The 27,972-nt window shown below is 39.5% G+C and overlaps 1 protein-coding gene and 1 long non-coding RNA gene across 2 annotated transcripts in view; one reads left to right on the top strand and one right to left on the bottom strand.

The window, feature by feature from the left end:
* LOC112587446 overlaps nucleotides 1-898 on the bottom strand; it is a 30,242-nt gene extending 29,344 nt beyond the window's left edge. The window contains exons 1-2 of the long non-coding RNA XR_003111945.2: nucleotides 761-898; nucleotides 543-657 (exon numbers count right to left, since the gene is read on the bottom strand). This is a non-coding gene — a long non-coding RNA (uncharacterized LOC112587446). The remainder of the gene's footprint in view (nucleotides 1-542; nucleotides 658-760) is intronic.
* On the top strand, nucleotides 22-27,256 carry UBE2J1 (ubiquitin conjugating enzyme E2 J1). Its single transcript, XM_006055340.3, has 8 exons — nucleotides 22-209; nucleotides 10,442-10,515; nucleotides 12,391-12,522; nucleotides 14,737-14,821; nucleotides 15,098-15,203; nucleotides 17,519-17,648; nucleotides 18,880-18,999; nucleotides 25,388-27,256. Exons 1-8 carry the CDS (start codon nucleotides 179-181, stop codon nucleotides 25,664-25,666), a joined length of 957 nt encoding a protein of 318 aa, XP_006055402.3. The 5' UTR covers nucleotides 22-178; the 3' UTR covers nucleotides 25,667-27,256.
* The last annotated feature ends 716 nt before the right edge of the window (nucleotides 27,257-27,972 follow it).

The following is a 27,972-nucleotide window of genomic DNA, read 5'->3' as shown; positions in this document are numbered from 1 at the left end:
CGGAGCGCGCGCCCTCCCGCCCCGCCCGCAGTCCCGGCCTGGGCGGGGCGGCCACCGCGGAGGCTCCTCGGCCAGACCCGGTCGGCCCGAACCGAGTTGAGACGCGGGAGGCGGCGGCGCGGAGAGGCGGCGACGGCGGCGGCGGGCCGGGAGGCTGGAGCCGGGCCAGCCACCCGCCATGGAGACCCGCTACAACCTGAAGAGTCCGGGTGAGCGGGGCTGTGGGCGGGGGACGGTGCCGCACGGTGAGCGCGATGGGGGAGTGACCCCGGACCCCGGGGACCCGCGCCACGGTCCCCTCGCGTCGGCCGCCACTCGCTGCTCCGCTCCCGGTTCCGCGCTCTACGCCAGCCCGCTGCCTGCCGGGCTGGTGCAGGCCGCGGAGCCGGGCGGCCCGGCAGGCACAAAACCTGGGGTCTCCCCTCCGCACTCCGACTGCCCTTCCCTCATTTTCGCCACGTAGAACTGGGTTATCAGCTCATCCCCGAGAACAGGTGTAATGGTGATGACCGTGAGTAATAGAGATCAACCCCTTGCCCTACCTGCGCCTTGAACACGGTCGTTAGCTCTTCTCCGTCGCCGCCACCGGACTTTTTATATATTAGCTGTTTGACTCACTCTCATTTGAGGATTTCGTTTAAACGTCCTGTTTGCAGCCTTTGGGGCAAATAGAATTACAGACATAAAGGAAATGTTCTAGACTAAAGCGGTTAACCAAAAAGCTAAGAAAACTAGTTGAGCCATGCACTTTAGAACTAACCATGATTTTAGCCATACGGGTATGATGTATGTATGTCTCTGTTCAGGCATAGAAACTTCTCTTCCTGTCTTTAATACCCCTGCTTCATTCACAGAAGCAGCCAAACAATCCTAGCCTCAAATACTTTTCTGGTGTATAATAAAGAAGCGGGCTTCCCTGATGGCTCAGCGATAAAGAATCCGCCTGCCAGTGCCGGAGACGCGGGTTGGATTCTGGTCCGGAAGATCCCCTGGAGGAGGAAATGGCAACCCACTCCAGTATTCTTGCCTGGAGAATCCCGTGGACAGAGGAGCCTGGCGGGCTACAGTCCATAGGGTCGCTAAAGAGTCAGAAACGACTTAGCGACTTAACAACAAAATAAAGAAGCACGACAAGTAAGCAGCTCTCAGATTAAGATAGGCTTGAAACCTTTGGATTCTATAAGTGGTATTGGATTTGTACCTTGATAGATTTGTTCAGAGGGAGAAACTCCACACTTTAGGTCTAAATAATCCTAATAAAGGATTTTAGTGATGGTTTGGCCAACCTTTATTGGTTCTTTTTTTTTTTTTCTACCGAAGAAGCGACTTCTCAGTAAGAATCACCAAGATTAGCATGCTGTTGGAGAGAGTACTGTGAATCTTGGATTTTTTTAACGACTTAAAAACGTAACAAAGACTGAAGAAAAGCCTGAGGATACTGATTGAACAGAGCTTTGTTAACTTGAATTCTGTCAGGCTAAGAAACGTTCTCCGGTAACCAAGAATCAGTCATAACGTTTGGGGGAGCCATAGACTTAAAAAAAAATCCGCGGAAGGGTTTGGACTCTCCAAGAAATATGTTTATAGGATTCAATTTCAGTGGATTCACCACCCCTGCTATGCTCAACCCATCTCCTACGCCAGGGGGAATAAAGGGAGATGAAAGAGAAAAAGGGAAAGAAAAGCTTAATTTTAAGATTAGATGGTGGAATGTTTAGAATGTGAAAATTGTGCTAGATTTTAATAACAATATGTGGGTAAAATGTAGGGTGACTGGTCCCATGGTACCAAGTTCCTTGAGACAGCTGAGGTATTTAGTGGAATGAGTAATAGAGCAATTTGGAATGGAGTGTTAGTGGGTCCCCAAAGATTGTTGTCAGAGGACTTTGCTGAATTTTGATACCCGAAACTGTGATAAGCTTTTAAAATTCTTCAGAATTTTTGTTCTGTTTCTACACTGTATGACTTACTGTAAGGAAGGTACTGGTTGAACTTTCTTTGGTAGACATGCTTCTAACCGTATAATAAATTGCTTCGTCTTTTCAGTTTCATTTCCTCAGAGGTAGTGCTGTTGTTCTAAAAAGGAGTTTTTTTTTAAACTTTTTTTTTTAATTCGACAGATCATTTGGTGTTCATAGAAAAAGTGAATTAGCCGAAATATGGAACTTACTGAAAGTGAGGGAAGCACAGTGAAAATGTTTTCTTTGTTTTTTTTCTGTCTTGTAATACTTTTTAAGGTAATGAATGCATGAAAGGAAGTGGTTAAAAACGCTGCACAATGTAAGAGCTATAACCCTTTTTCTATCTGACGTGGAATTGTCTTAGAGGTATGGATGGGACAATTAAGACAATACAAATAATTGGTTAAAGGCCAGTTTGTTAGCATATGGATAGTAAATTTGTTCATTTTATAGATGAAACAATGTATTTTTAATGATTTTTCTAGAATGGACCTGTGATAATGGGCAGAACTCTGTGAGGCCACCTTAAGCCTCTGACTACCCGGTCAGTAGGTGCTTCTGGATCAGGCACCCTGCTCTCTTTTTTGGGTCTGTTTTGGTCTAAGTATCAGAGTCTCAGAGTACAAAGTAAGGGGACATAACGTGTAAAGAACTTCCTGTGGCCAGATTTCTTCAGAAGGGCCCTATCTGCTCGTTAGCAGATGGTTGGCATATAAGAAATTGATGCAAAGGCACCGATTACCTCCATCAGAAATATAGGAGTTACTCTATCCATGGGCTTCCCTGGTAACTCAGTGGTAAAGAATCTGCCTGCAGTGCAGGAGCTACAGGAGACACGGGTTCCATCCCTAGGTCAGGAAGTTCCCCTGGAGGAGGGCATGGCAACTCACTCATATTCTTGCCTGGAGAATCTCGTGGACAGAGGAGCCTGGCGGGTTACAGTCCATGGGGTCGCAAAGAGTTGTATACAACTGAAGTGACCAAGCACACACGTACTCTGTCCATACCCAGGATATCCACTGCCCCTTCACGCTAATCATTCTCAAGTTTTAATGTCCGATTTAAACCCTTCTCCTAGGCTATAGATGCACAGAACTTACTGATGATTTAACATCTTTACCCAGATTTCCCACAAACCAAAAAAAAAAAAATCTCTACAAGGTGTAAAAACCAAAAACCAGTTAGTTTTCTTTCCTCCCCCTCTTTCCTTATCCCAGGAATTGACTGCCACCCAGGAACCCATGGGAGTCATCTTTGATTTCTTGGTCTACTTTTTTACTCCACTCCCTACCCTGAAACACATACAAATACATGCATTTCAATGTGGGCACCAATGAACAAAGTCACATATATCTAATCAATTACTGTCCGTCCATCACCAGATCAGTTGAAACAAAATAAAAAATTAGGTCAGTCCTCAAATTGGCAAAATTTTAATAGCTTCCTGGTGAAAGTGAAAGTTGCTCAGTTGTTTCCGACTCTTTGTGACCCCATGGACTCTACAGTCCATGGAATTCTCCAGGGCAGAATACTGGAGTGGGTAGCCGTTCCCTTCAGGGGATCTTCCCAACTCAGGGATTGAACCCAGGGCTCCCGCATTACAGGCGAATTCTTTACCAGCTGAGCCACTAGGGAAGCCCCCTCAAATTGACAAAATTTTAATAGCTTCCTGGTAGCTATGGATAAAGTTCAAAGTAGACTGTTTAGCTCGGTCTAGATGGACTTCCCTGGTAGCTCAGCTGGTAAAGAATCTGCCTGCAATGCAGGAGACCCCTGTTCTATTCCTGAGTCAGGAAGTTTCCCTGGAGAAGGGATAGGCAACCCACTCTAGTATTCTTGTCTGGGGAATCCCATGGACAGAGGAGCCTAGCAGGCTACCAAGGGGTCACAAAGAGTCAAACACAACTGAGCAACTAAACACAGAGGGCTGCACGTGATTTGATCTGTGCCTTCCTCACCAGCCTCATCCCCTACCACTCTTGCTCCTTTGCATTTTCACCATCTACCCATTTTGCCTGAGTGGTTCTCCAGATGGAGCAGCTCTTACCTATATGCCTTGGTCCCTGTTGGAACCTCTGCTTGGAATGCCTTCCCTTTTATTCATGTGAAATTCCTATTAATTCTTCAATCTTCTTTAAGGTTCCGCCTTGTCCAGCTTCCGTAGGCATACTAAGTAGTCTGTATAATTGTGCATCCTTGGTCAGTATTTCTGTTTTAATTGTTTTCATGTCTTTCTCTACGAGCTTTTTGAGGACAAGAAGCAGTTTTAGTCATTCTTCTATCTCCATAACTCAGATATTCTTTAAATGTTTGTCGAATATATACCTTTGCAAGATCTTCCTGGGCAGAAATATCAGTCCTTAAATATTTGCTTAAGTGTCTTCGCTATGGGAGCAGGAAGAGGCTCTTGGGGAGCATAACATTGGCTTCACATCCTTGATAAGCCTGTCTCCTGCATTTTACCCATGCTTTGGAGACTGATGATATCAAGATATTTATTTTCCAAGAGAATATAGATGTGTGAGAGTGACCAGTAAATGATCCCCTTTTCCTGGAGCTTTGTCTCCAAAGTCCAGTGAGTTAGCTGAGCATGTGAAGAATGCTAATGGGAGACCCTTGGAACCTAGAGATTGGATCCAGAGTGGTCATGTGGCCTCCATGAAAAGAAGAAAGCAGGAATGCATGTGCTCCCCACCTTCCTTTCCTTTGCTATCACATCTTATCTTACCATGGTTGGAGAGTTCCATTTATAACCTTGCAAAGAGATAAGAGAGGAGCTGGAATGGGAAGTTTCCTCACTAGCCATGTGGTAGCAAGAGATGGAGTGTCAGGAGCATACTATGCTCCAGCCCTAGTTTCCAGGCAGTACTTTGAATCTTGACTATTCCATAGCAGTGACATTTCTTTTGTGGGCAGGGAGCCATGCCATTGTTGCCAACTTCATATGCTTAAGGCCTACATTTGAACCAGAGAGAATCATCGAAGGACCTTAAATCCCAGTCCATTTCTGACCTGGGGAAGAGGGAGGGGTGAAAAGGAAAGGAGAATTATGTGAAGAAATTACTGACTTTCATTTGACAGATATAAACATTGCAGCAGAATAAGATTGGGAGACTTTTCAAGTATTTAGAGCTACAAAATGTCAGAGTCAATTTTAATGCAGTTCTAATTCCAGAGTCCATGTTCTTTTTCACAAAAGTGTTCATAGTATATGTTGTTTCCAGAAAAATAGATTATAAGTACGCTAGAATAGTTTTACCTTCTGTTTGACTATGTACTTTGGCTCTCACATGGTATGTCCTCATGTTGGCCCATGAACTGCCGGGAGCCGGCATATTGCATATTGAGTGAGGATCTGTAATAGCTCAACTGGAATTCTATCACTGCCGGGAGCCAGCGTGAGGAACTCCGCCCATGACAAAGGTCATGAGGAAGGAGGCTCGGCATACGCAAAGGCGGGATCGAGCCTCAGGAGTCCCCCTGGAAATTCTCGAGCATCTACCCCCAAAACCAGAGTCTGCCTACTTTCTGCTTTGTGCTTTCACCTACACCTCTGACTTTACGGGGGGCTGTCTCCCACTACCTCTCTCTGAAAAAAGAGTTAGCTTACAGCTCCAGTTAATAATTCTTGGATGTGACAGTGTTTCAACCTACAAACTCCTTTGGAAATCCTCTAGCCTGCCTGAATGGGTTTTTCCGGCCACATGTGATTGTTCAGAGCCTCCCAACTGTGAGAGGCAGGAGATGTTCTAAATTGCCTAAACACAGATTCCTTTGAGTAGTTAAAAGATTGATTAGAAATTGTATTGGTGAAGGGTTTTTCACTTGTTGGGCCAATGTTTGCTGCTAAGTCTCCATACTCCTTACCTACTGTGTCCTTGGCAGTGTATTGATTGATATAATGGGTGCATAGAAATGTAAAATGCAGCTTTGTCCAATGCTTTTTGGAAGGCTGGTGCCTGACTTTGGAATAATCACCTTTAGAGAAAAATAAGTTTCTTAAAATGTTAACAGGCCTCCGGGCCAGAAGATGATGTCAATCACCTGAACTTTTGCATATGATAAGTTTGAAAGCCTGGCTTAGATTAGAACCAGGAACTGCTGTCCTTGCATGACTCCACCCCTTCCCGCATTATCCTCTATGCATACCTTAAGGTATAAAAACTACTTTGGAAAATAAAGTGCGGGCCTTGTTCACCAAAACTTGGTCTCCCCATGTCATTCTTCCCTTTAACTTCCAGCTGAGTGTCCATCTGGAGCGCGGATGTCCTCTGCGACCATTTATTTGCCTGGGCTTCTAAGACCCACTCGAGAAGGTGTCTAAGGTGGGGCACCTTCCGCTATTCGAGAGGGCGCCTGCGGCCTCCGTGGTCAGAGCTAACCTGGTGTCACGGGTTATATTGATTTTCCGCGTAAACCAAGCCACTCAGCTTCTTTTCTCCACTGAATTTTCCTACTGAGCTATCCTTATTTCAGCCGCTTTTCTCCACTGAATTTCCTCACTGAGCTATCCTTATTCTATTACTCTTTATATCTTTGATGAATAAATAATTAAATAGGTCGCCGACGCCGTCCCCGCTTCGAATACCCTGGATCAGCCGGGGCTGGACCCCGGCAATGAACTAATAAAATCAACTTGTTTAGTGAAACCATGCACCTCATATTAAGACCTGAACTCACTTGGCCAGGATTTGAACTCAGCCAGAACCCACAGTCCTCCAACTGGGATCACACATCTGGTTTCCGCATGTAATGAAGCTCAGGTTCTTGATGTCTCATCACAGAAAGAATTCCGTGAAAGACAAAGTGATAGGTAAGAAGTGGGTTTAGAGAGAAACGCACTCTACAGACAGAGTGTAGGCCATCACAGAAGGTGAGAAGTGCCTGGAAATATGATGTGGTTCTTTGATGGGCTGGGTAATTCCATAGGCTAATGAGTGGGAGGACTGTAATAGCTGTTTGGGGGAAGGGGGCGGGGATTTTTTGGAATTGGGCCACTGCCCACTTTTTGGTGGAGGAACTGCCTTGGAACTGTCACGGTGCCTGTTGGTGTGTCCTTTAGCTGCTGAAGTGTTAGGAAGAGCATAAACATATGCTGAGGCTCAAGGTCTAGTGGAAGTCCACTTGTCTGCCATCTTGGACCCATTTGGCTCTAATCAGTTTCTGTTGCTGACGGGCCTTGGGCCATGTCCTTCTTCCAGAGGTTGTGCCCCGCCCCTTTCCCTCTTGTGTCAGTGGAGCCAATGATTGATTGTTCCTTTCAATTCTTTCTTGCAGCAGTTTCCACCCTTCCATACATCTCTCATAATATCCATTGGATGTTTATTTTCTTCTCTCCTAATAAACTGAGTGAGGAAGAGGCAGAGAAAAATGTGATAAGGTTATGGAATGAATAAAATCTGACCTCATCAGTTTATGCAGCCAGCTGATGATAAATAGAGAAAAAATAGTTTCCTTGGCATCTTTGATTGCTGACAGCAATCATGTTAAACCAGTCATGTTAAACAACTTTCATGATTTTATTTATATCTGATAATATTAACTTAATTATATTTTTACGTGGCTCTAAACCAAGGGTTTTCAATTCTTTTTCTCTGGGCCTCTTAGAAATAGGTGGAAGAGGGTAGATAGCTTAGAGGTCCTTCCATGCTAGCCTGCTGTTATCTGTTTTACATATTGAGGCTCTCCTTAAACCTTTCTTTGCACAAAGGATTTTATCTCATCAAATAAATCTGAAAACCACTGCTTTTAATCAGATCCTTGGAGAGAGTTTTGTTGGGGGAAGATACATTTCATTTCAGCTAATATATGAGTGTTTACTGTGTGCTAAGTCCTGAGGAGACTTCAGTGAAGTAGATGTTGTTATTGAGCACGAAAGACAGGGGTTAATCACCAGTGAGAGGTGAACTTTATAAAAGAGAAATTATAGAGTGTGGTGAGGACTTAATGCAAGGGGATTCAACGTAGTCTCCAGAGCGGTGGTTTCCAAACCTGACTGACCACTAGAAATAACTCGGAGAGCATTCCTGGCGTCCACTCTCCTCCCAGGACTCCTCAGGGACTTTTATGTGTCCCGATAGGAATCTCTAGTCACTCTTCTGAAAATGGACAAAGGAAGGTATCAAGGAGACCCTTCTGAGTAAATTTCTTAAAGGTCTGCTACTAAGCTGCTAAGTCACTTCAGTCGTATCCGACTCTGTGTGACCCCATAGATGGCAGCCTACCAGGCTCCGCCGTCCCTGGGATTCTCCAGGCAAGAACACTGGAGTGGGTTGCCATTTCCTTCTCCAGTGCATGAAAGTGATAAGTGAAAGTGAAGTCACCCAGTCATGTCCGACTGTTAGCGACCCTATGGACTGCAGCCTACCAGGCTCCTCCGTCCATGGGATTTTCCAGGCAAGAGTACTGGAGTGGGGTGCCATCGCCTTAGTGAGAGCCAGACTCGATGAAGTGGGGGATGGGAGGAGGAGCAGCGCTGCAGGCTGAGGAACTGGTGCGGAAGGAAGGTCTGAAATAGAAGGTAGAGTGTGTGCAAAGAACTAAACAAAGCTGAGTGACTAGAACTCGGGGGTGGAGGGTGGGGAGAAATTGGGTCTCAATATGTGCATGTTTCTAATAAAACATATATTGTATTATTTGCATTGACTCCTCCCCCCCAGACTATAAGCTCCTTGATAACAGAAACTGTATTTTAGTTTACTTGTAGCTGTAGCATCTGCTCTGCAGAGTCAGACACCACTGAAGCAACTTAGCACACATAGATCTGGTATGAGCTTAGTGAATATTTACTGATCAGATGAACAAATTCTCTGCCTGAACTAAGCCAAAGGGCTTAGTTCAGAGTAGGAGATGGAAGAGAATATTAATAGTTATGGAATAGGATAGTGACTTAAGAATATTTTTTCCAGCTTAGGAACCCTTGATTAAAACGAAATTTTATGCAAAAGTCCTGATACATTAGGAACTGTTTGGTTATTTATGTGTGAGTTGCTTCTCAGGTAACCTCTCCCCATAGCATGCCTATCTGTGCCACTGCACATTTACTTTTTTGTTTCCTTTGCTTATTATACCTAGCTGGGTAATTCCTACTGTCTTTCTTTCAGATCTCAGTACCTGACCCCTTTTCTCTTCTGTCTGCTCTCAGGTTAGGTGCCCACCTGGTGCGTACCTCTCTCATAGCACATGTTAAACTATGTTAGTTTGTTCTCAAGCAGAGTTTCAGAGAGCCTTGAGCTATCTGGTGTTTCTCTGGCTTTGCTATCCTGTATCCTACACCAGTATCCTGACCTTTTTTTTTTTTAGCATCTAAAGCTTGAGGGTGAGGGGGCTGGGATCAAAGGATTGACCTTTATGAACCAATAGGGTAGGAAAGAGGGTACAGATACACATAGGACTCTAAACTGTCGTAGGCTGCTCACGTCGTTCATCATGGGGATAAAGTCTGTGCCATTAACTGAAAGAGGTGGAAGAGAAGAGAGTGAATAGGTATGAAATAGTCTTGGGGCACTAGTTGGAAGGTGTTGGGTGGGGTTTACTGGAGAAATAGAACATTGTGTGGCATTGGATGCGGCACTCCATGTCCCAGCGGAGGTTGTTAATAATACCTCTATAATAGCATCAGTGGGCCTGTCTCTGTGACTTTTTAAACCCTGTTAAGTAATGCTTAGCTGTTTGGGTATAGACTTCAAATTAGAAGATGGTTGGGTTGGCTCAGTTAGAATTGAATTTATTAGGGGAGTATGAAAGGGGAACGTCTAAGAGCCAAGAGCATGGATAGAGAGAGAAGTGAGTATAGGTGTAGGTGGCATTAAGAAAGTTGTGGGGTCAGTGGATTGGAGGTTTTAATTTAGCAAAGAAATCATTTCAAACAGGAATTCATTTAGGGCTATGGAGATTCAGTGACGTCAGGACAGTGCCATTAAGTCAAAGAAGATACTGAGTGGAAAGTCCTGAGGTTGAGGATTTTAGGGGGTTTACTGTTCATGAGCATGAGTGCCAGAGGCCATGTTTCTTGTCAATGGAGATCTTTTAACGAGGAGCAGTTGGACTGCCTGTGTTGAAATCCTAGTTCTGTCATCTACCAGCTGTGTAACCTTGGACATGTGTAATCTCTCCATGTCTCAGTTTCTTCATCTGGAAAATGGGGATAAAAACAGCACCTATCTCAGTTGTTTTGAGGATTACATGAATTAATATTTGAGTGCTACCTAATAGGGAGTGTATATAAGTACTTACTAGAGAAAAATAGCGTCTCTTTGAAACTTCCCTATATATTTAATTTAATATGTAACTCCTAGTGCCTAGCTGCCTTTTCTTCCCCCATTATTACTATTATTGCATAATTAAATCATATGCTGTATTGAGTAAGTCCTCTGCATGTTTTTTGTTGAAGTAGGAACTTATTCATTAGGTCTGTAAATCTGCTAATCACATGGAAAAAGTTTATTTGAAATGTCTCTATCTTGTGAATTTTGTTTTAGCTGTTAAACGTTTGATGAAAGAAGCAGCAGAATTGAAAGATCCCACAGATCATTACCATGCACAGCCTTTAGAGGTTAGTTTCTATCTCTGTCTTCTGAGTTTCTTAAAATTATTTTTTCACTGCATTGAATCATTATAAATGTGTTTGGTATGCTTTATTGATATATTTTATTCCCTATATTTTCTGAGTATTTTTTAAACCATTAAAAATTGAAGTACAGTTATTTACAATGTTGTGTTAGTTTAAGGTATACACTGAGTATTTCTGTTAGCCATTCAGAATCAGATGTTTTAGAAGAAGCAGATTTCTGGTCTCTATAAAATGGGTCTCAGGGACTTTCCTGGTGGTCCAATAGTTAAGACTCCAATCTTCCACAGCAGGAGTTCAATCCCTGATTGGGGAACTAAGATCCCCCATGCCACAGCTCAGCTAAAAAAAGAGGGGAGGGCCTCAGATACTAAATTAGATTAGGTATGAGGGAGGAAAAGTGAAAAGAACTTCAGACTCTATATTTGGGAGACATAGCCCCTTGAGGGGTCTCTGCAGCTAGTTTGGGCTTTTTGTACAAACATCTCTACCTCTACCTCAGTCTTCCAGTCTGTGAAAGGAGGGCATTTAAATGTGCCCAGCCTCATTTTCATGGTAATGGTGAGACTAAAATGTAATAATGTTCGTGCAAGTATTTTGCAAACTATGAAGTACTTGGTAACCGATGATATTAACATATAACGTTACAAGCCTATGAGTTAACTACTGCTACTGCTGCTAAGTCGCTTCAGTCATGTCCGACTCTGTGCGACCCCACAGACAGCAGCCCACCAGGTTCCCCATCCCTGGGATTCTCCAGGCAAGAACACTGGAATGGGTTGCCATTTCCTTCTCCAGTGCATGAAAGTGAAAAGTGAAAGTGAAGTCGCTCAGTCGTGTCCCGTGTCCGACTCTTCGCGACCCCATGGACTGAGTTAACTGACCACTTACTAATAAGCTTTTCGACATCTATGAGGGATAAACTTGGAAAGTTTGCTAAAATAATCCAAATTTATAGTAAATTATTTGATTATATAAATAATAATTTTCACTAATTGGGATTCAGGGGTTATTTATCAGTTTAATTAAGTCTATAATATTTTTAGATCAAATAATTTAATAAAAGTAAATAAATTTTTAATAAAAATAATTAAGTAAATCCACATCCAAAAAATGATAAAGCATGAACTCAAAATAAATATATTTTTAGACATAGAAGAGCACAGATTTTCTTCCTTATATTCCTTTCAGAGAAATTTAGTTGACAATAAACCACACCAAAATAATGCAAAAACTGAATGAAACACACAAAGGAAGATTGAAATTCCAGTAAACCCAGGAGACATTCAAGTGAAGAATTTTGGAATGTCATTTAGTCCATATTAAAACCTCAAGGTCCAGAAGATATTTTTCAGAAAAAATAAATGGAGCTAATGTAATAGGAAGTATGTAAATCTATAATCTTATTTATGAACATGTAATGGTGCTTGGGGGGCTTCCCTGGTGGCTCAGTGGCAAGAAATCCACCTGCCAATACAGGAGACGTGGGTTTGATCCCTGGGTCAGGAATATCCCCTAGAGAAGGAAATGGCACCCCACTCCAGTATTCTTGCCTGGAGAATCCCATGGACAGTCCATGGGGTCGCAAAAGAATTGGACAAGACTTAGCAACTAAACAACAGCAACGAAAATGGTGCTCATGTGTTTTAAAATGCATTAAAAAAAATATTTTAGCTCTTATGTCACATGAAAGCTAGATTAAATAGCTTTTACTTATAACTTTTATACTTGAGACATTGTGCATTAGAATAGTGTAAAATGTTAATTTTTCTCACCCAGTAATGTTTCTAATACTCACTGGTAGAAACAATCCAACTTTTTAATGTTCTTGATCCCTTGGTGCTTATTGTTTTTGTTCAGGATAATCTTTTTGAATGGCACTTCACAGTTAGAGGGCCCCCAGATTCTGATTTTGATGGAGGAGTTTATCACGGACGAATAGTACTGCCACCAGAGTATCCCATGAAACCACCAAGCATTATTCTCCTAACGGTAAGAATTCTCGGCTTTTTGGAATGCTTCCTGGCAGCTGTAAAGTGTAGTGTGCATATTCCTTTTCATTAAGAAATAAAGTAGATCATTATTATTATAACTTTGCTTTTGGAGACCAGACCTTGGACTATATTTTTTCTGGAAAAAAATTCCAAGGAAGTTGAAGCATCTGAGAAGTACTTGTGATGCTCATTGCCATAGTGTGGTTGTTAGGATTCAGTGAATCTGTGGACACAAAGTGCTGTGCAGTGTCTGGCACATGATAACTACTCAGTAGAGGGTAGTTAATGTTGTTGTACTTCTTAATCCCATTATCTCCTTCAGCTTTTCACCTTATGCTTTGTCCTTCATTTTCCTCTTTTTTTTTTTTTTTTTTAACAGTTTCCTCATCTTCACATGCAGCTCTTAGAATAAGAACTGACGTAGAGTCCTCAATAAATGTTAGCTATGTTATTACTGTTTATATCTTAGAATTTCTCTCCATCTTCACATATTTTATATCCATGTAAAGGAAAGCTATACATCCAGGTTTCTATTATCTTTCCTGGGACCTTGTTCCATCAGTAAATTCCTCTCTTAATTGTTAAAGCTTTCCTTCCTTCATTTCCTTTCATTTATGTGTGTTTGATTATCCTCTAACTTGAAAGAAGCAAAAATGAAACAAAAACCTTCCCATGTCTCTGCTACGACTTTAATCTGTAGCCTTTTTTTCTCTTTGTAACCTTCAAAACATGCTGACTCTATAGTGTCATCTCTTGTGTTCTGGTTCCTACACATAGCACTCTGTTGAAACATGCTTCCTACACCAGTCTCAGGAGAGCAGCTTGAGAAATCACACCATCTCTTCTCGGTCTTCATCCTTTTCCATCTAAGTTAAACTTCTGATACACATGGAGTAGCAAATGGTGAAAGAAAAAATTGTCATCATTACCAAATTAATGTTTTTCCCTATGGTGTTTGTTTATAGTGGAAAGAGCATTCGTTTTAGAGCCAATAGACCTGAATTCTGGCCAGTGCCATGTCTGTCATGTCATGGGCAGGCTACATAATCTCTTTGAAATTCATTTTTCTTGGTTGTCAAAAGGAATGTATATGAAGAATATAATCATACTGTCAGGTTCCTGATATATGGAACCTGCTTAATAAATATTAGGTGATATTGAGAATTAGTCACGCTGGCAATAGGTCTGGAGTAAGAGGCCTGGAGGGGCCCTACTGTGTTAGGAGTCTCTTCTTTCGGTTGCTAGATGGTAGGGAGCGCCAGCCACTCTGAAGGAAGAGCTGGTACGTGGTGAAACTGGTGGAGGGTATTTGACGCCACAGCTGTTCATCGATGATATCATCATGTATGCTGATGTTCAGTATTTGCTCTTTCTGATTCACTTCCTCTCTTTTTAAAAATCTTCTCCAGCTTTCATTTGACAAATATTTATTAACCTCGTGTCATATACCCTGTGTGTGTAGCAGAGAGTAAGTCAAAACTCTGCCTACTTGGAACTTGTATTCTAAGTTCATGCCTCTTCTTCCTCTCCTTCTCCCAAGTATGGATATTCTACAAGTTCAGACTATAGCTGTTTTCTCTACTTTCTATGAAATGGTTTCATTGATGACCTCTGTGAAAGTCAAGTATCAGAAATGCATTATCTTCTGCCATCAGCACGTCTGTATTTCTGCCTGCCTGCTGGACACCATCAGTAGCTCTTCCACCAAGACAAAACTGAAATCGTTCTCATCTTTCACTTCTGTGTTCCTGTATGGAATTGCATCATCCTTCTGAGAGGCACTCCTGCCCTCAGAGCCTTCCTCCCCAGGATCTAGTTAGGTGACAGCCAGTCCTTAGATTTTACCCTAGCCTTTGTATGTCTTCTCTTTTAGCTCCTTCCCAGAGCCTAGCACCATACTAGGCACAGAGGAGGCTATCAGGGTGTCATTATATGTCAGTTACTGAGATGTCAGTTGTGGAACTCAGTTTTAAAATGTGCTATGACGGCTTCTAAAAACAGCTTTTATTATTCATTCAGAATCGAACAAATATTTGTGGGGTATCTATAAGAAGACAAAAGTCTGTATCCCCTTAGAGATCCCATCCTTTAAAAATTCTCTAAAAATTATCTTTAAAAAGTTATTTATATGTAAAATATATTTATGCTTATAAAGTATAAAACATTACACACAAACATACATAGTTTTTTAAATGCCTTATTTATTCCTAAGGCTAATGGACGATTTGAAGTAGGCAAGAAAATCTGTTTGAGCATCTCAGGACATCATCCCGAAACTTGGCAGCCTTCATGGAGCAGTGAGTATTTACAGTGAACACAAGTCTTACAGAACTTAAGTCAATTCATAATAAAAGATATAATACTCTCTCAAGATTGAAGCTGTTTTGGATAAATAATTTTATATTATTGAATAAATAATAAAAATGCTTTTCCCTATTGGGATTTTTGCATCATTTTAATACAGTCCCCTACTTGTATCTCTTTAGTGAAACTCTGAGTCTTTTTTTTTCTTTCAGAGTAGTCTGAGTTCCTTTTGCAAAGCAACTTAGATTGATGTTTACTTTTTATTTCAGTAAGAACAGCTTTATTAGCCATCATTGGGTTTATGCCAACAAAAGGAGAGGGAGCCATAGGTTCTCTAGATTATACACCTGAGGAAAGAAGAGCCCTTGCCAAAAAGTAAGTTTTGCCTTTCCTTGTTTGTTAAAATGTGAATACCATTCTAGATAATGGCCGTTAGCAGATAAGCTCTTTCTCTTTGTGTGACCTACCTTGGCGCTACAGGATCTAGTCTTAGTTTTGCTGTCTTAGAAATTTAGTTGTATTAATTTCCCCAGGAGTGATCAGACTCTAAAGAATTTATTTCATGCTATCTAGCTTTAAAAAGTAGTTGGTAATACCAGCCTACAGTGCATGGTACCTTCTAGAAGACAGTACTGGTCATTTATCTCCACATGAGCAGTGTTACAGGTAGAAAAGAGCCGGAGTAATGATATGTATGTTGCTTTCCGTGAAAATTTTAAAAACCTTTTTGAAGGCAGGGAGGAAACCCACTTTATCATCTTTGTATCTGTAGCATCTGTCTCATAGCAAGTGCTCAACAAGTGATCTGGAATAAAGCAAAGGAGATTTTCTTTATCAAATTGTAGTTTCCCAGCAGTTTTGCCTTCTAGGTTTTTTCAGGTACATTCTGTCTGTATAACCCAGTAGATTCAGAGTAGCCTCTCCTTTGAGTAGTGTGGAGACCAATTCTTGAGTTTGACCATTGTCCTGTTCTGAACTTTGCTGCCTACCACCCTTCAGATCTATTATGTTTAATTAAATGATAGTATATCTTACCCTAGCATGGCTTCCCTGGTGGCTCAGTGGTAAAGAATCTGCCAGCAGTGCAGGAGACACTGGTTTGATCCCTGGGTTCTGTCCCTCAGGAAGGTTTGATAGACTCCCTGTTTTATCAGCAACTTTTCTTCTAAGCGTTATTCCCAAGATTTGGAATATACCTTGTAGCTACTATTCACAGACTATAGTATGTACTTTGAATACATAGCATTTGTTTTGATCTCCTTTGTTGACTTTCTAAATTGATATTTGTATCCAGCTCATTTCATGTACAACAAAGTTAAAAAAAATTAGGCTTTTTTTGTTTAGACTTCTCACTGTATATAGTCTAGGTTCTTAGTCTGTGATATAGGCTTTCTAAAACATGATTTTGCATTCAACCATGGTAGCATACTGTCCTTATGGATAAACTAATGTATTAAAAATAAATTTTCTCCCTTAAACTTCATCTGACTTCTCAGTTAAAAAATGAACACATTTTGGGACATCGCTGGCAGTCCCATGGTTAAGATGCCACACTTCCACTGCAGGGGGCGAGGGTTCTTTCCCTGGTCATGGAACTAAGATCCCACATGCTGCTCAGCATGACCAAAAAATAGAAGGGGAAAAAAAAAGTGCACACACTTAAGATAAAGAATTTGGATACAACTGATTCTCAAAAGGATATGGACAGCAAGGCTACTTCTGCTGAAACAAAAAATATTCATCAGTAAGTACTAAATTAGTACAGCTTTTACATGTGTTTTGTTTACATGAAATTATAAACAGTATGTTCTTTATAATGTAATAGTATGTTCTTCAAGATGTAAGAGTTTTATTATGTTGAACTAGAAGTATGACAAAATAGTTTCTGTAAAAGTTTAGTAATGTAACTGTATATTATACAGATTTACTTCTAGTCATACAAAAAAAGAAAATGGAAGCATAGAAAATCAAATTAATATTAGGAAATAGTCTAGTTAACAGACTTATTTTGAGCTTCTATTTGTTATAATGAATGATGAATTTCATTGTCTGGATTTTCCATGAATTGTCTTTTATCTTTCAAATTGTACCGCTATTTAGATGAGTAGAGTTGTTGGGTTTTTCCCCTGGAAATATCTGTAAATAGTATTCAATTTTTTTAATTTTTTATTGGCCACACCAAAAGAATATGGGATCTTAGTTCCCCGGCCAGAGATCAAACCCACGCCTATGGCAGTGAAAGCACTGTCTTAACCATTGGATTGCCAGAGAATTCCCAATTTGAGCTTTATAATGGACTCTTTACACAGACTTAATATAGGCTTGTTGTGTGTGAACTTAAGGACAGTGTAGTTAAGCAATTTGTATGCTGGCTTATAGATCTAAAACTTTTCTTTTAAAGAGGTAGTATATTGGGAAAAAATGAAATCTAAACCCTGATTTTTTTTTTAAATTTCAGATAGTTAAAATTGAGGAATAATTGACATGGATTTTTTTTTTTAAAAAACCAATGTAACTTATGTATTTGTTTGAACTATAATTATTGCCCCAATTGTCTAATTTACATGTAGGTATGTGATATGGAGTTGTCCAGTGTTCTTTTAAATTTAATCACTTAGTATTTGAGTATCTTAGATAGATCAACTTTTGAGTATCTGATTTATATCCATCAAAAAATTACTTCCTACCAGATCACAAGATTTCTGTTGTGAGGGATGTGGCTTTGCCATGAAGGATATCCTGTTGCCTTTAAAATCTGGAAGCGATTCAAGCCAGGCTGACCAAGAAGCCAAGGAACTGGCTAGACAAATCAGTTTTAAGGTATTCTAAATTTGTAAATAAATTCTAACTATGAAACCCTTTTGTTGCCTAGCCAAATTTTGGATAAAGCAGTATAGTTCCATTGTACTGAGATCTTTACAAATTATTTTCCTTATTGCAAAACTAATATATTTTCAGAAACAGTATTATAGCATAGTAATAGTTAAAAGCTTGGACTCTGGTATACTCTACCAGGGGTCAAATCTCAGCTTTGCTGCTTATTAGTAGTAGGACATGAGACATATTGCTCATATTGTACCTTTTTCTCATCTGTAAATAAATAATGGTACTTGTTTGATTTTTATAAGGATTGAGTTAATTCTCACTTTAGAACTGTCTGGTGCATAATAAATTTTAACTATTATTATAGAAACTATAGATAAGCAATAAGGGGAAAATAACATGCATAATCCCATTCCCACGCAATAGCTGCTATTAATATTCTGACGTATCTCTCATATCCTTTTGCTCTGCATATGTTTTGCACAAACATTTAATTACTTCTGGAATTTAATTAGCTCCATCAAAAAAGTCAGCTTGCATTAAGCAGCGCTGCCTCCTCCCTTGTCTCACCTTTCTACATCCTGTATATCCTTCCATGTCCAGGTCTTGGGAGAAACTTTTCCTTCTGTTTTGTTGTGGTGCCTGAAAGAGGAGGTGCTTAATAAATGTTGGTTATTTTCTTCCTTCTGAGGATTCCCATTGTACTTAACATTATTTCTCTGAAAATCTTAGGGCCAAATGTTTCTTGTACATCAGAATTTCAAATTTTAGAAAATATTAAACTTGCACTAACATGCACAGTGGGATCTGGGGTAGCTCATGATAATCAAATCTATTAATATCTCATCAGCAAACCTGGGAATGTTTACACTAATGTGAAAATACATACACTGTTAACAACCTCACATGTCAGATTATGCCTAAAAATTACAAAAAACTTTAGTTTTTAGAGCTTTTTGAAGTGGACCGTGAACCATGAGTATTAGTTTTGTCCCTCACCAAGTAACAGCTCCTTGAGAACAGGTGTTGTCTATTCCTCCTCCTAAATTACCAGCACAGTGTTGGACACCATGCGTGTTCAGAGGTTACCTGATAAATAGTTGATATTAAAGTAGTAATTAAAATAAATAATTAAAAATAAATCCAAGAGAGAATTTAGTAGGTTGTGGGTTATTCTGTACATCTCCTCTTGTGACACTGCTCTTGGGTGTATCTTTTTTTTTTATAGGCAGAAGTTAATTCATCTGGAAAGACTATTGCTGAGTCGGACTTAAACCACTCTTTTTCACTAAATGATTTACAGGATGATATACCTGCAACATTCCAGGGTGCTACAGCAAGTACATCGGTATGGCTCTTATCTTTTACATCTATATCTGTACCATCATAATTATTTGCAGTAGGAAGAGAAGATCTCTAGATGAACTATCTGAATATTTTGGTCCTCCTAACAGATTCGAGACAAGCTGTCCCTCTAATGAATTATAGTATCTTAAACAAGTTATTCATGTTTTCTGACTCTTCTTTTTTGTTAAATGGAGCTGGACTAAAACAATTTTAGGTTTGTAAATAGGACCTTTCTTCTACTGATATGACTTTTCTGAAAAGTTAGTTTCACTATAGTGCTAGACTCTGAATAAAATTAAATATACATACATTGGCCACTTTCTCAATAGGTGCTCTGTCTTTGGCAGGTTTCTTAAGCTGTATTAGGGCACTGACGCAAAGGCCTGGAGTCAGAGATTTGCCTTAGACTGTCTCTGTCCAGTAGAATAGCCACTAGCCACATGTGGCTCTCTGAATTTATATTTACCTTATTAAAACTCAGAGGGTAAAGAATCTGCCTGCAGTGTAGGAGACACAAGAGACTCTGGTTTGATCCCTGGGTTGAGAAGATCCCCTGGAGGAGGAAATGGCAACCCACTCCAGTATTCTTGCCTGGAGAAATCCATGGACAGAGGAGCCTGGTGGGTTACAGTCCAAAGAGTTGCAAAGAGCCAGACACAACTGAGCAACTAAGCATTCATGCGCACGCTTTCTTGGGATCACTTCCCAAATAAACTTCTTGCTCTTATTCAGAATTAAGCTACGTTAAAAATTCAGTTCCTTAGTCACACTGGCCACAATTCAAACATTCAAAAGCCCCAAGTGGCCAGTGGCTACCGTTTTGGACAGCATAGATATAGAACATTATTGTCATCTCAAAAAATGTTCTGTTGGACAGTGCTGCCTTGCACATAGTAAGTGTCTAATAAATAATCACTGAAGGAAAGATTCCATGGGTGCTGTGCATCTTATTAGTTGTGCCCTGACCTATTGTCTAAATATTAGTGGGTCTTGGTCATTGGAGAGACCAATTAAGAAGATGTGACTGGATTGTTGCTAAGTAATTGGGATTATAGGGAAAAAACATTGACTTTCCTTTCTATATATGAGATGAACTGTCTTTTTGGTAACAGGTTGTTTGGTTGAGTAGACACATCTTTCCCCCCTTCCCTAGTTTAGAGAGGATGTTAAAGGGTCAGAGAAATTGAAATAGAAGCTGGGCAAATACAGATTTGCCCAGGCAAATATAAAGTGGCACTGAGTGGTCCTTTCCCATTCAAGAGACTGAGATGGGTAGAAAAAAGTAGGTTGGAGAAAGCAGGAGAGAGGGTGCTGTAAAGTAAATTCTTGGAGGGGACTGGAAAAGGAGGTATAAGAAAAAAGTGTGTGCTAAGAGATTAATTGTTTTTATGTGTTGCCCATGTAATTATATGTTATAGAGGGATATAGTGAATTAATTTTAGTCAATATATATTTTAGCTTGAAATATTTTAAAAAATATTCAGATTACTTTTCACCTTTAGAATTCTAATTGTTTTCTGTGTCATAAATAGTTTTTTTAAACAGTAGAACCATCCTACTGCAGAGAGGAGAGTAGTCACCTATAAAGACAGTCTGCTAATACTTTGTGATGTATTTAAATATGTCTTTAGTCTGTTTTAAATCTGTGTCAAGTCCCCTGTTGCATATTCCAGTTATCCTTATTCCAGTTGTAATTTATTTTACAATTATTTACTGTCTATTTCACTCCCCAGAATGTACGTTCCTTGAGGATCAGGCCTCTCCACTGCAGTATATCCCTAGTGCCTGGCATAGTGCCTTGTATATAGTAGGTCGTATTTGTTGATTGAATAAATGAATCTGAGGATTGACACTTTAAAAATATAGTAGGAATACAGGTAAAGAAATGACAAAGTTTAGTAAATTAGATCGCACAAACAATACTTTTGTTATTACAGTAGTCTTTTCTATTTTGATTTCTTCCTTATTTTTTCTTCTGGTTTTATTGCAATGTAACTGACATACAGCACTGTATAAATTTACAGGTGTATAGCATAATGATCTGACTTGCATATATCATGAAATGATTACCACAATTTAGCAAATGTCTAGTAGCTCATAGATACAAAATGAATGGAAAAAAAAATTTTTTTCTGTTGTGATGAAAACTCTTAGGATTTACTCTCAACAACTTTCATATGTAACAGCAATGTTAATTGCATTAATCATATTATACATTGCATCCTTAGGACTTATTTATCATATAACTGGAAGTTTGTACCTTTTGACTACCTTCATCTGTTTCTCCTACCCCTCTGTTAACCACAAATTTGATCTCTTTTTCTCTGAGTTTGTTTTTGAAGTTTAATCTACCTATAATACTATGTTAGTTCTGTGCACAACGTAATGATTTGGTATTTCTATACATTACAAAGTGATCACCCATTTTGATTTTAAAGTACCTAACAGAACTCTTCTTCACAGGTATAGATAGGTAACTGATACCAATTCTGGTTAAAACAATAAATTGCATTTAGTTACAAGTTTATCTCTTAATTATATTTACATACAGATTATCTCAGAGTGTGATTATATAATTTGATCACTAGGGAGGTAATTGAAACCTGGTTTTGGCTGGGGGTAGCTGCTTTACATCGGAGAAGGCAATGGCACCCCACTCCAGTACTCTTGCCTGGAAAATCCCATGGATAGAGGAGCCTGGTAGGCTGCAGTCCATGGGGTCGTGAAGAGTCGGACACGACTGAGCGACTTCACTTTCACTTTTCACTTTCATGCATTGGAGAAGGAAATGGCAACCCACTCCAGTGTTCTTGCCTGGAGAATCCCAGGGACAGGGGAGCCTGGTGGGCTGCCGTCTATGGGGTCGCACAGAGTCAGACACAACTGAAGCAACTTAACAGCAGCAGCTTTACATGCCAGTGTAATATAAATTCACTGAGATGTTATACATCAAATCCCGGATAAGCTACGTTTTTTTTTATCTTTGAGGGGGCGAGAGATTGCCTGCAGTCTAAATACAGCAGATAACATCAGGCCATCTGTTGCTTTTTGATGCAGATTTTTTAGCTCTGTAGAAATGGGAACAATACTGATGGTCGACTTAAGTTCTTCACGTCTATCAGGTTTTTTTCTTCACGAGATTGAGGTTCTGAATAAGCCATTCCACTTTGTATTAAGAAGCAAACACAAAACTCCCTTATAGATGCTAAACTATAGAAAATGTTATATGTATTACAAGAAACTTATGTGTGATTGTGACATATATATTTAAATGTAATTTAATTGGATACAAACGTCACATATTTTTATGTTCCCAGAAATGATCACTTCATCTTAATGAAGGAAATAGAAACGATTATCACTTAAGTATACATTCTGTGATATGTGTTTGAACAAGTTTAGGCAAATAGCAATGATTTAAATGTTGTGCCACCAAACCTATGGTGTTTTGAAAATGGCCAAGTCCAACTTAATTCTGCATCTGCAGTTCAGTAAAAACCAGCAAAACTGAGTCCAGCTGAAGTTAGTCGTTCAGCTCCAATCTAGAGTCCTCTGGGTCTACAACATTGAAGTCATACAGTTTTACTAGGATGTGATTGTTTAAAATAGGGAGAATTTCATAATATCACAGCACTAAGTTTTAGTCAGTAATGTATCGTCCAAAAGGAATCTGATATTTAGGAACCTGTTTAAAGCAGTGTATCTAGAGGAGGAAATAAATATTTCCATGAAGTACACATACTAAAATATCATGTAAAGTCATTGTTTGAGGGATTTGTTCTAAATATATTAATCATACTAATAAAATTGTGAAAATTAGTCCTAAACAAAGTCATGACTTTTCTTTTGTTAACCTCAATCTGGAGTCTTCAAAGGGATATATCGATAGTAATATTAGTAATGCCTAACATTTAATACGGAGAAGGCAATGGCACCCCACTCCAGTACTCTTGCCTGGAAAATCCCATGGATGGAGGGCCTGGTGGGCTATAGTCCATGGGATCTAAGAGTCCGGCAAGACTGAGTGACTTCACTTTCACTTTTCACTTTCATGCATTGGAGAAGGAAATGGCAACCCACTCCAGTGTTCTTGCCTGGAGAATCCCAGGGACGGGGGAGCCTCGTGGGCTGCCGTCTATGGGGTCGCACAGAGTCAGACATGACTGAAGCGACTTAGCAGCAGCAGCAGCAACACTTAATAAGCAGTTGTGTATCCTGCGCACTTTATATTGTTATCCTGTTGAATCTTTACAACAACTCAACTGGATATTACCCTTGTACAAGAGAGGGAGCTGAAAAAAAAAAAAAAAAAAAAAGAGAGGGAGCTGAGTCTTCGGTTAAATAACTTGCTTAGGGTCACACATCCATGCAATGCTGAAGCCAGCCTAGTGATGATAAGACTACCTGTTTTAGTCCTGGTCAGGCTTGTGTTCACCACTCAAACTACTGGAAAAAAACAACACCTGTAAATAAAAGCTTTAAGATGAGTCAATCTCTAATGCTAGTTTCTGAATTGATTCTACCAACTTCCTTTTTATTTTTAAGAACCCATTTCCCTATAAGCCTTGAGTACTTTTGCTCATCAGACACTTTTGTCCTCTTGGCTGAACAGTTGGAAGAATGGGAGATTTCAAGTGCAATGGTGCCCTTGTCTTGGTACTATAACTCATTTCAACTCCATTAGTATTAAACCGCTGCATGACACAGTGTGACAGTGTAAGACGTCATAAAATGCGGTCTTCGTGTGCCTGCTCTTCAGTGAGCACCTTTCTCCTGAGCCTGGAGTAGGGAAGTCCAAGTTCTGCCTCTGTGTTATGGGTCACTACGTTTGAGTGCTTCCAAAGGATAGTTTTAAGAAACTCAGATTATTTACATCTTTTAATGTTGGGGTGATGTCGGACTTAAAGTGTAATGTCTTCTGTAGATGACTAAGATCAGCAGTTTTTTCCCTATTGTTTATAGCTGTTATCAGGACAAAGCTTATTCTCTCACCTATTTTTTTTTTAAAAGTATTTGAATTATATTTTAGATTCTTTTTTCTTCTAAATAATGCAATTTTCTATAATGAAAAGTATTTAAAATCTTTTGTATTTACTCAGTCTAAAAAGTTATTCTGAATAAAACATGCATTCTTACTTATTTGAAAGAATATGTATTGGCTCTATTATAACCAGTATAAAGTTTTCAATACAACAAAGACTTTGGTTATTAGAGGTAGAGTTAAGTTATCTATATAAGCAAGATGAAATTCATATTTTGTAGAGCTTTCTTGTCTGTGTGTGTGTGTGTTAGTTGCTTAGTCATGTCCAACTTTTTGCAACCCCATAGGCTGTAGCCCACCAGGCCCCTCCGTCCATGGGATTTTCTAGGCAAGAACACTGGAGTGGGTTGCCATTTCCTTCTCCAAAAGGAACTATAGAAAGAAAGAAAGTGAAGTCGCTCAGTCGTGTCTGACTCTTTGCAACCCCATGGACTGTAGCCTACCAGGCTCCTCCATCCATGGAATTTTCCAGGCAAGAGTACTGGAGTGGGTTGCCATTTCCTTCTCCATTCTTGTCTATAAACCACATTTATGACTTTGAATCACTTGTTACCACATGGTGTTTTTGCTTTGACCAAGCATTCATTGAAAGGATAGAAAGCAGTTGACATCCAGGGCTTTTTAGGGGGTACCTCCTGTGCCAAAGTAGAGGATACACTTAAGTCTCCCATACCTACCTCCACATTTTTCTCAGCACATACCCAGGGTACTCTTGACAATAGTTCATGCTTTACACTCATAAAGGAACACACTTCAAACACACAGTAAAGAGTTCTGGACTTGTGTTCAATTCAGTTGATGGGGATTGTGAGAAAGGATAAACCTGTTTTGAAAACCACATCTAACTTTTATAACAATATTACTATGTAGAACATATGGTTTGAAATTATTTCCTCTGTTCTATGATTATTGATGTAGTAAGATAACATTGGAGGAAGAACACTATTGAGGGTTGTCCTTTTTTGCCATTTAGAATATGGTAAATCTTTATGTAGAAAGTGGGAATCAGGTTGCTTCTCCTCCTTGACTCCTGAAAGAAGGGAAGTACTCAGATGCTAGCAGATACTGTTGGAGTTGCAGCCGGAGGAGAGTACAAAGCCTTCTGTGGAGAATGTGGATAATCTCTGTCCTTGTCTTATTTGTTGCTGGTAAATTCCTCCTCCACCTGCGAGCACTCAGAGTAAGTTGTGTTGCTGGCTTATTCAGAAGGGGGAGTTACTCATCTCAGCATTCAGAGAATTATGGTAGTTTTGCCTTACTGCTCTGTGATGTCGTGTACTGTTGAATAGCCTGTATGTATACAAGTTTTCTTTGCCAGTTTCAAACTGAATTTCTTAAAATTTCGTAGTATGGAACCCAGAACCCCTCAGCAGCATCCCTTCAACAGCCTGCCCCACCCGTAGCTAAGAGTACCTCCATGAGCCCTCGACAGCGCCGGGCCCAGCAGCAGAGTCAGAGAAGGTCATCTGCTTCACCGGATGTCACCCAGGGCCAGCAGCCAAGAGACAACCACACCGATCATGGCGGATCTGCTGTCTTGATTGTCATCTTGACTTTGGCATTGGCAGCTCTTATATTCCGACGAATATATCTGGCCAATGAGTACATATTTGACTTTGAGTTATAATATTGTTTTGTGTCTTAAGAGCTGTGACCCAGCTGCTTCATTAAACATTCTGCATTGGGTATAATCTAAGAATTGTTTACAAAATAATTATTTTATATTTACCCTTCATTCCTTTTTGGATCCTTATAAATTCAGTATAAATATTTCTAGACATTCAGTGTCCTGCTTAGTTTAAGGGACTGGAAGTCAAAGTCCCTTGTCTCTCTATCCAATCTGCTCTACAGGGAAATAACTTATTTGTTGTTTTTCACGCCTCAAGCTTTTCTTTATGTAAATTTGTGATACTTTCTGTATAGCCCTTTGAGATTTTTGGATAAAAGATGGGATTTTAAGTTCCAGTGAGTATTACTAGTTACTCAATACCATTTATTGAGTACTCTGTTTCTACTTACGTAGAATGATACAGGGATAAGAGTTGAAAAGGGAAAATAAAACCCCTCAAATAGCTTGCTTAAAACGTATTCATGTGAGAGATACTGGGATTGCCCATTCTATGACTGACTTTATGTCCTAAACATTCTTTGGTGAAAGTAGCTATTTTGGTCAAACATTTCTGAGGAAATGAGATTACATCTTTATTACTGGATATTATTTGAAGAGGAAATAATGCTCTGTAACCACTTTGATATGCTGTTATCCCCTTCTCTCCAGTTCACACACAAGATTTTTTTAAAAAAGAAGGAAAACAATCCTCCATAGATCTTTGATTTAAGGAAGGAAGGGTCCAAGCCAGGAAGTTGCTTGATTTTCTTCCAAAAGTTAAATGGGAGGGTCTTAAGATTTGAATGTTTGCTCTACTTGGACTTGTATGTCTTTTGAGTTGTATTGTATGTCTAGCTTTATAATCACTATAAATTTAATTATTTTAGGAATATGCATAATATTGAACTATTTCATGTACCATTTTAATAGAAAAGCTCAGGGCCCATGTAACAGTGATAGAAATTAGAAAAATCTCTACTTAGAATTGTCCACCTAATCAAAGCCCAAGAGATCATTTTCAGTGCAAAAATCAATATATAACTTAGTGCTAGCTAGCTCCACAGACTCTGGTAGATAATTGAAACTATCATCGTAAATAATGCCTGGTGAGAACATAATCACAGGAAAACATTGCCTTCAGCATGTTCAGTTGCAGCATTGAGGGCACTCTTGAGAGTATTGCTAATGAAGATTTAATTTTTAAATACAGGCAGTCCCCAACTTTCAAATAGGTTATGCTCTAAAAATGCATTTGTAAGTTATTGTTGTTTTTTTTTTTTTACAACTCAGTGCTGTAAATTGTGTTTAGGTTTTAGGCAAGACGACAAAAGTTAGTCTATAATGTATATTGAGTACTTTGGAGAGTGATATTTATAAAGTCCTTATGTGGTTTATTATGGGCAATATAGAAACAATTTATAAAATGATTTTAAAGGCCAATTTAATTTTTACTCCTGCTCTCATAAGGCTTTGGTTCTATGAACTGTTAGACAATTTGTTTTCATTTGATAGCCCAGTTTATGTTTGTATCTAAAATAAGAACATATTGTATACTATGATATAATGCACAGTTTTCTTAAATTTTAATAAATTAGCATTTTTAAGGTCTTTATGGATTGTTACTGTTCTGTCTACAGCTGAAGTTGGTTAAGTCTAAAAGCCTAAGGACTTTATGAAGACCTCCTATGTCAGAAAAATTATAGGTTAGTTTCTTACAACTTTATTGTCCTGAGAAAATACGTTCTGAAGTCTTGATTTGGAGTGTAAGATATTAGGGATGTTGGTTCAGTGTTCTCCTAGCAGGAGGTCACTGACTCACCTGGGCAGCACCAGGTCACGCTATCACCCCCATGTCTCAGCCTGTGCTGAGATAAATCGCGTGCTAGGAACAATCTCCCCTGCTTTCCCTCTGAGCCAGCCTCAATCTGTGTGATATTGTTGCATGTTTCCATGGGGTGCATGTATACTTAAAACTGATGAAGAAGAAGGCACATCATACAGTTCCTCCTCTGCCTGAGTTGGCCTCTCATCCCTCACTCATCAACTGCCAGGCCAGCTTCTCCTTTTTTTTTTTTTTTTCTTTTTTAGCACCTGATACACATATCTGAAAGTGGCATATCTTTTGCTTCTTCCCTTTCAGCTCACATTGCTACTTAAAAATTCTTAAGTTGTCGATCTGACCCCCATCGTGGAGTTAATGAACAAAATTGGTCTTTGGAGCCATTCTTAACACTCGGATAAAGGGCCTCTTCAGAAAACCATTATTTTTAAAGCCCCGCTGTAATCCCTTATTTATAGCATAAGGCCAGGAAAAAACGTGTGAT

Source organism: Bubalus bubalis, chromosome 10 (genome assembly GCF_019923935.1).
Source record: "Bubalus bubalis isolate 160015118507 breed Murrah chromosome 10, NDDB_SH_1, whole genome shotgun sequence".
Classification (NCBI taxonomy): Eukaryota; Metazoa; Chordata; class Mammalia; order Artiodactyla; family Bovidae; genus Bubalus; species Bubalus bubalis.
Note: the sequence above shows the minus strand (reverse complement) of the source record. Positions and strands in the feature narration are given on the sequence as shown.

Coding starts and splice junctions, on each gene's coding strand:
- UBE2J1 (XM_006055340.3), top strand. CDS start 179: ATGGAGACCCGCTACAACCTGAAGAGTCCGG. Junction 12,523..14,736: donor CAAGCATTATTCTCCTAACG/GTAAGAATTCTC, acceptor TTTATTCCTAAG/GCTAATGGACGATTTGAAGT. Junction 17,649..18,879: donor CTAGACAAATCAGTTTTAAG/GTATTCTAAATT, acceptor TTTTTTTTATAG/GCAGAAGTTAATTCATCTGG.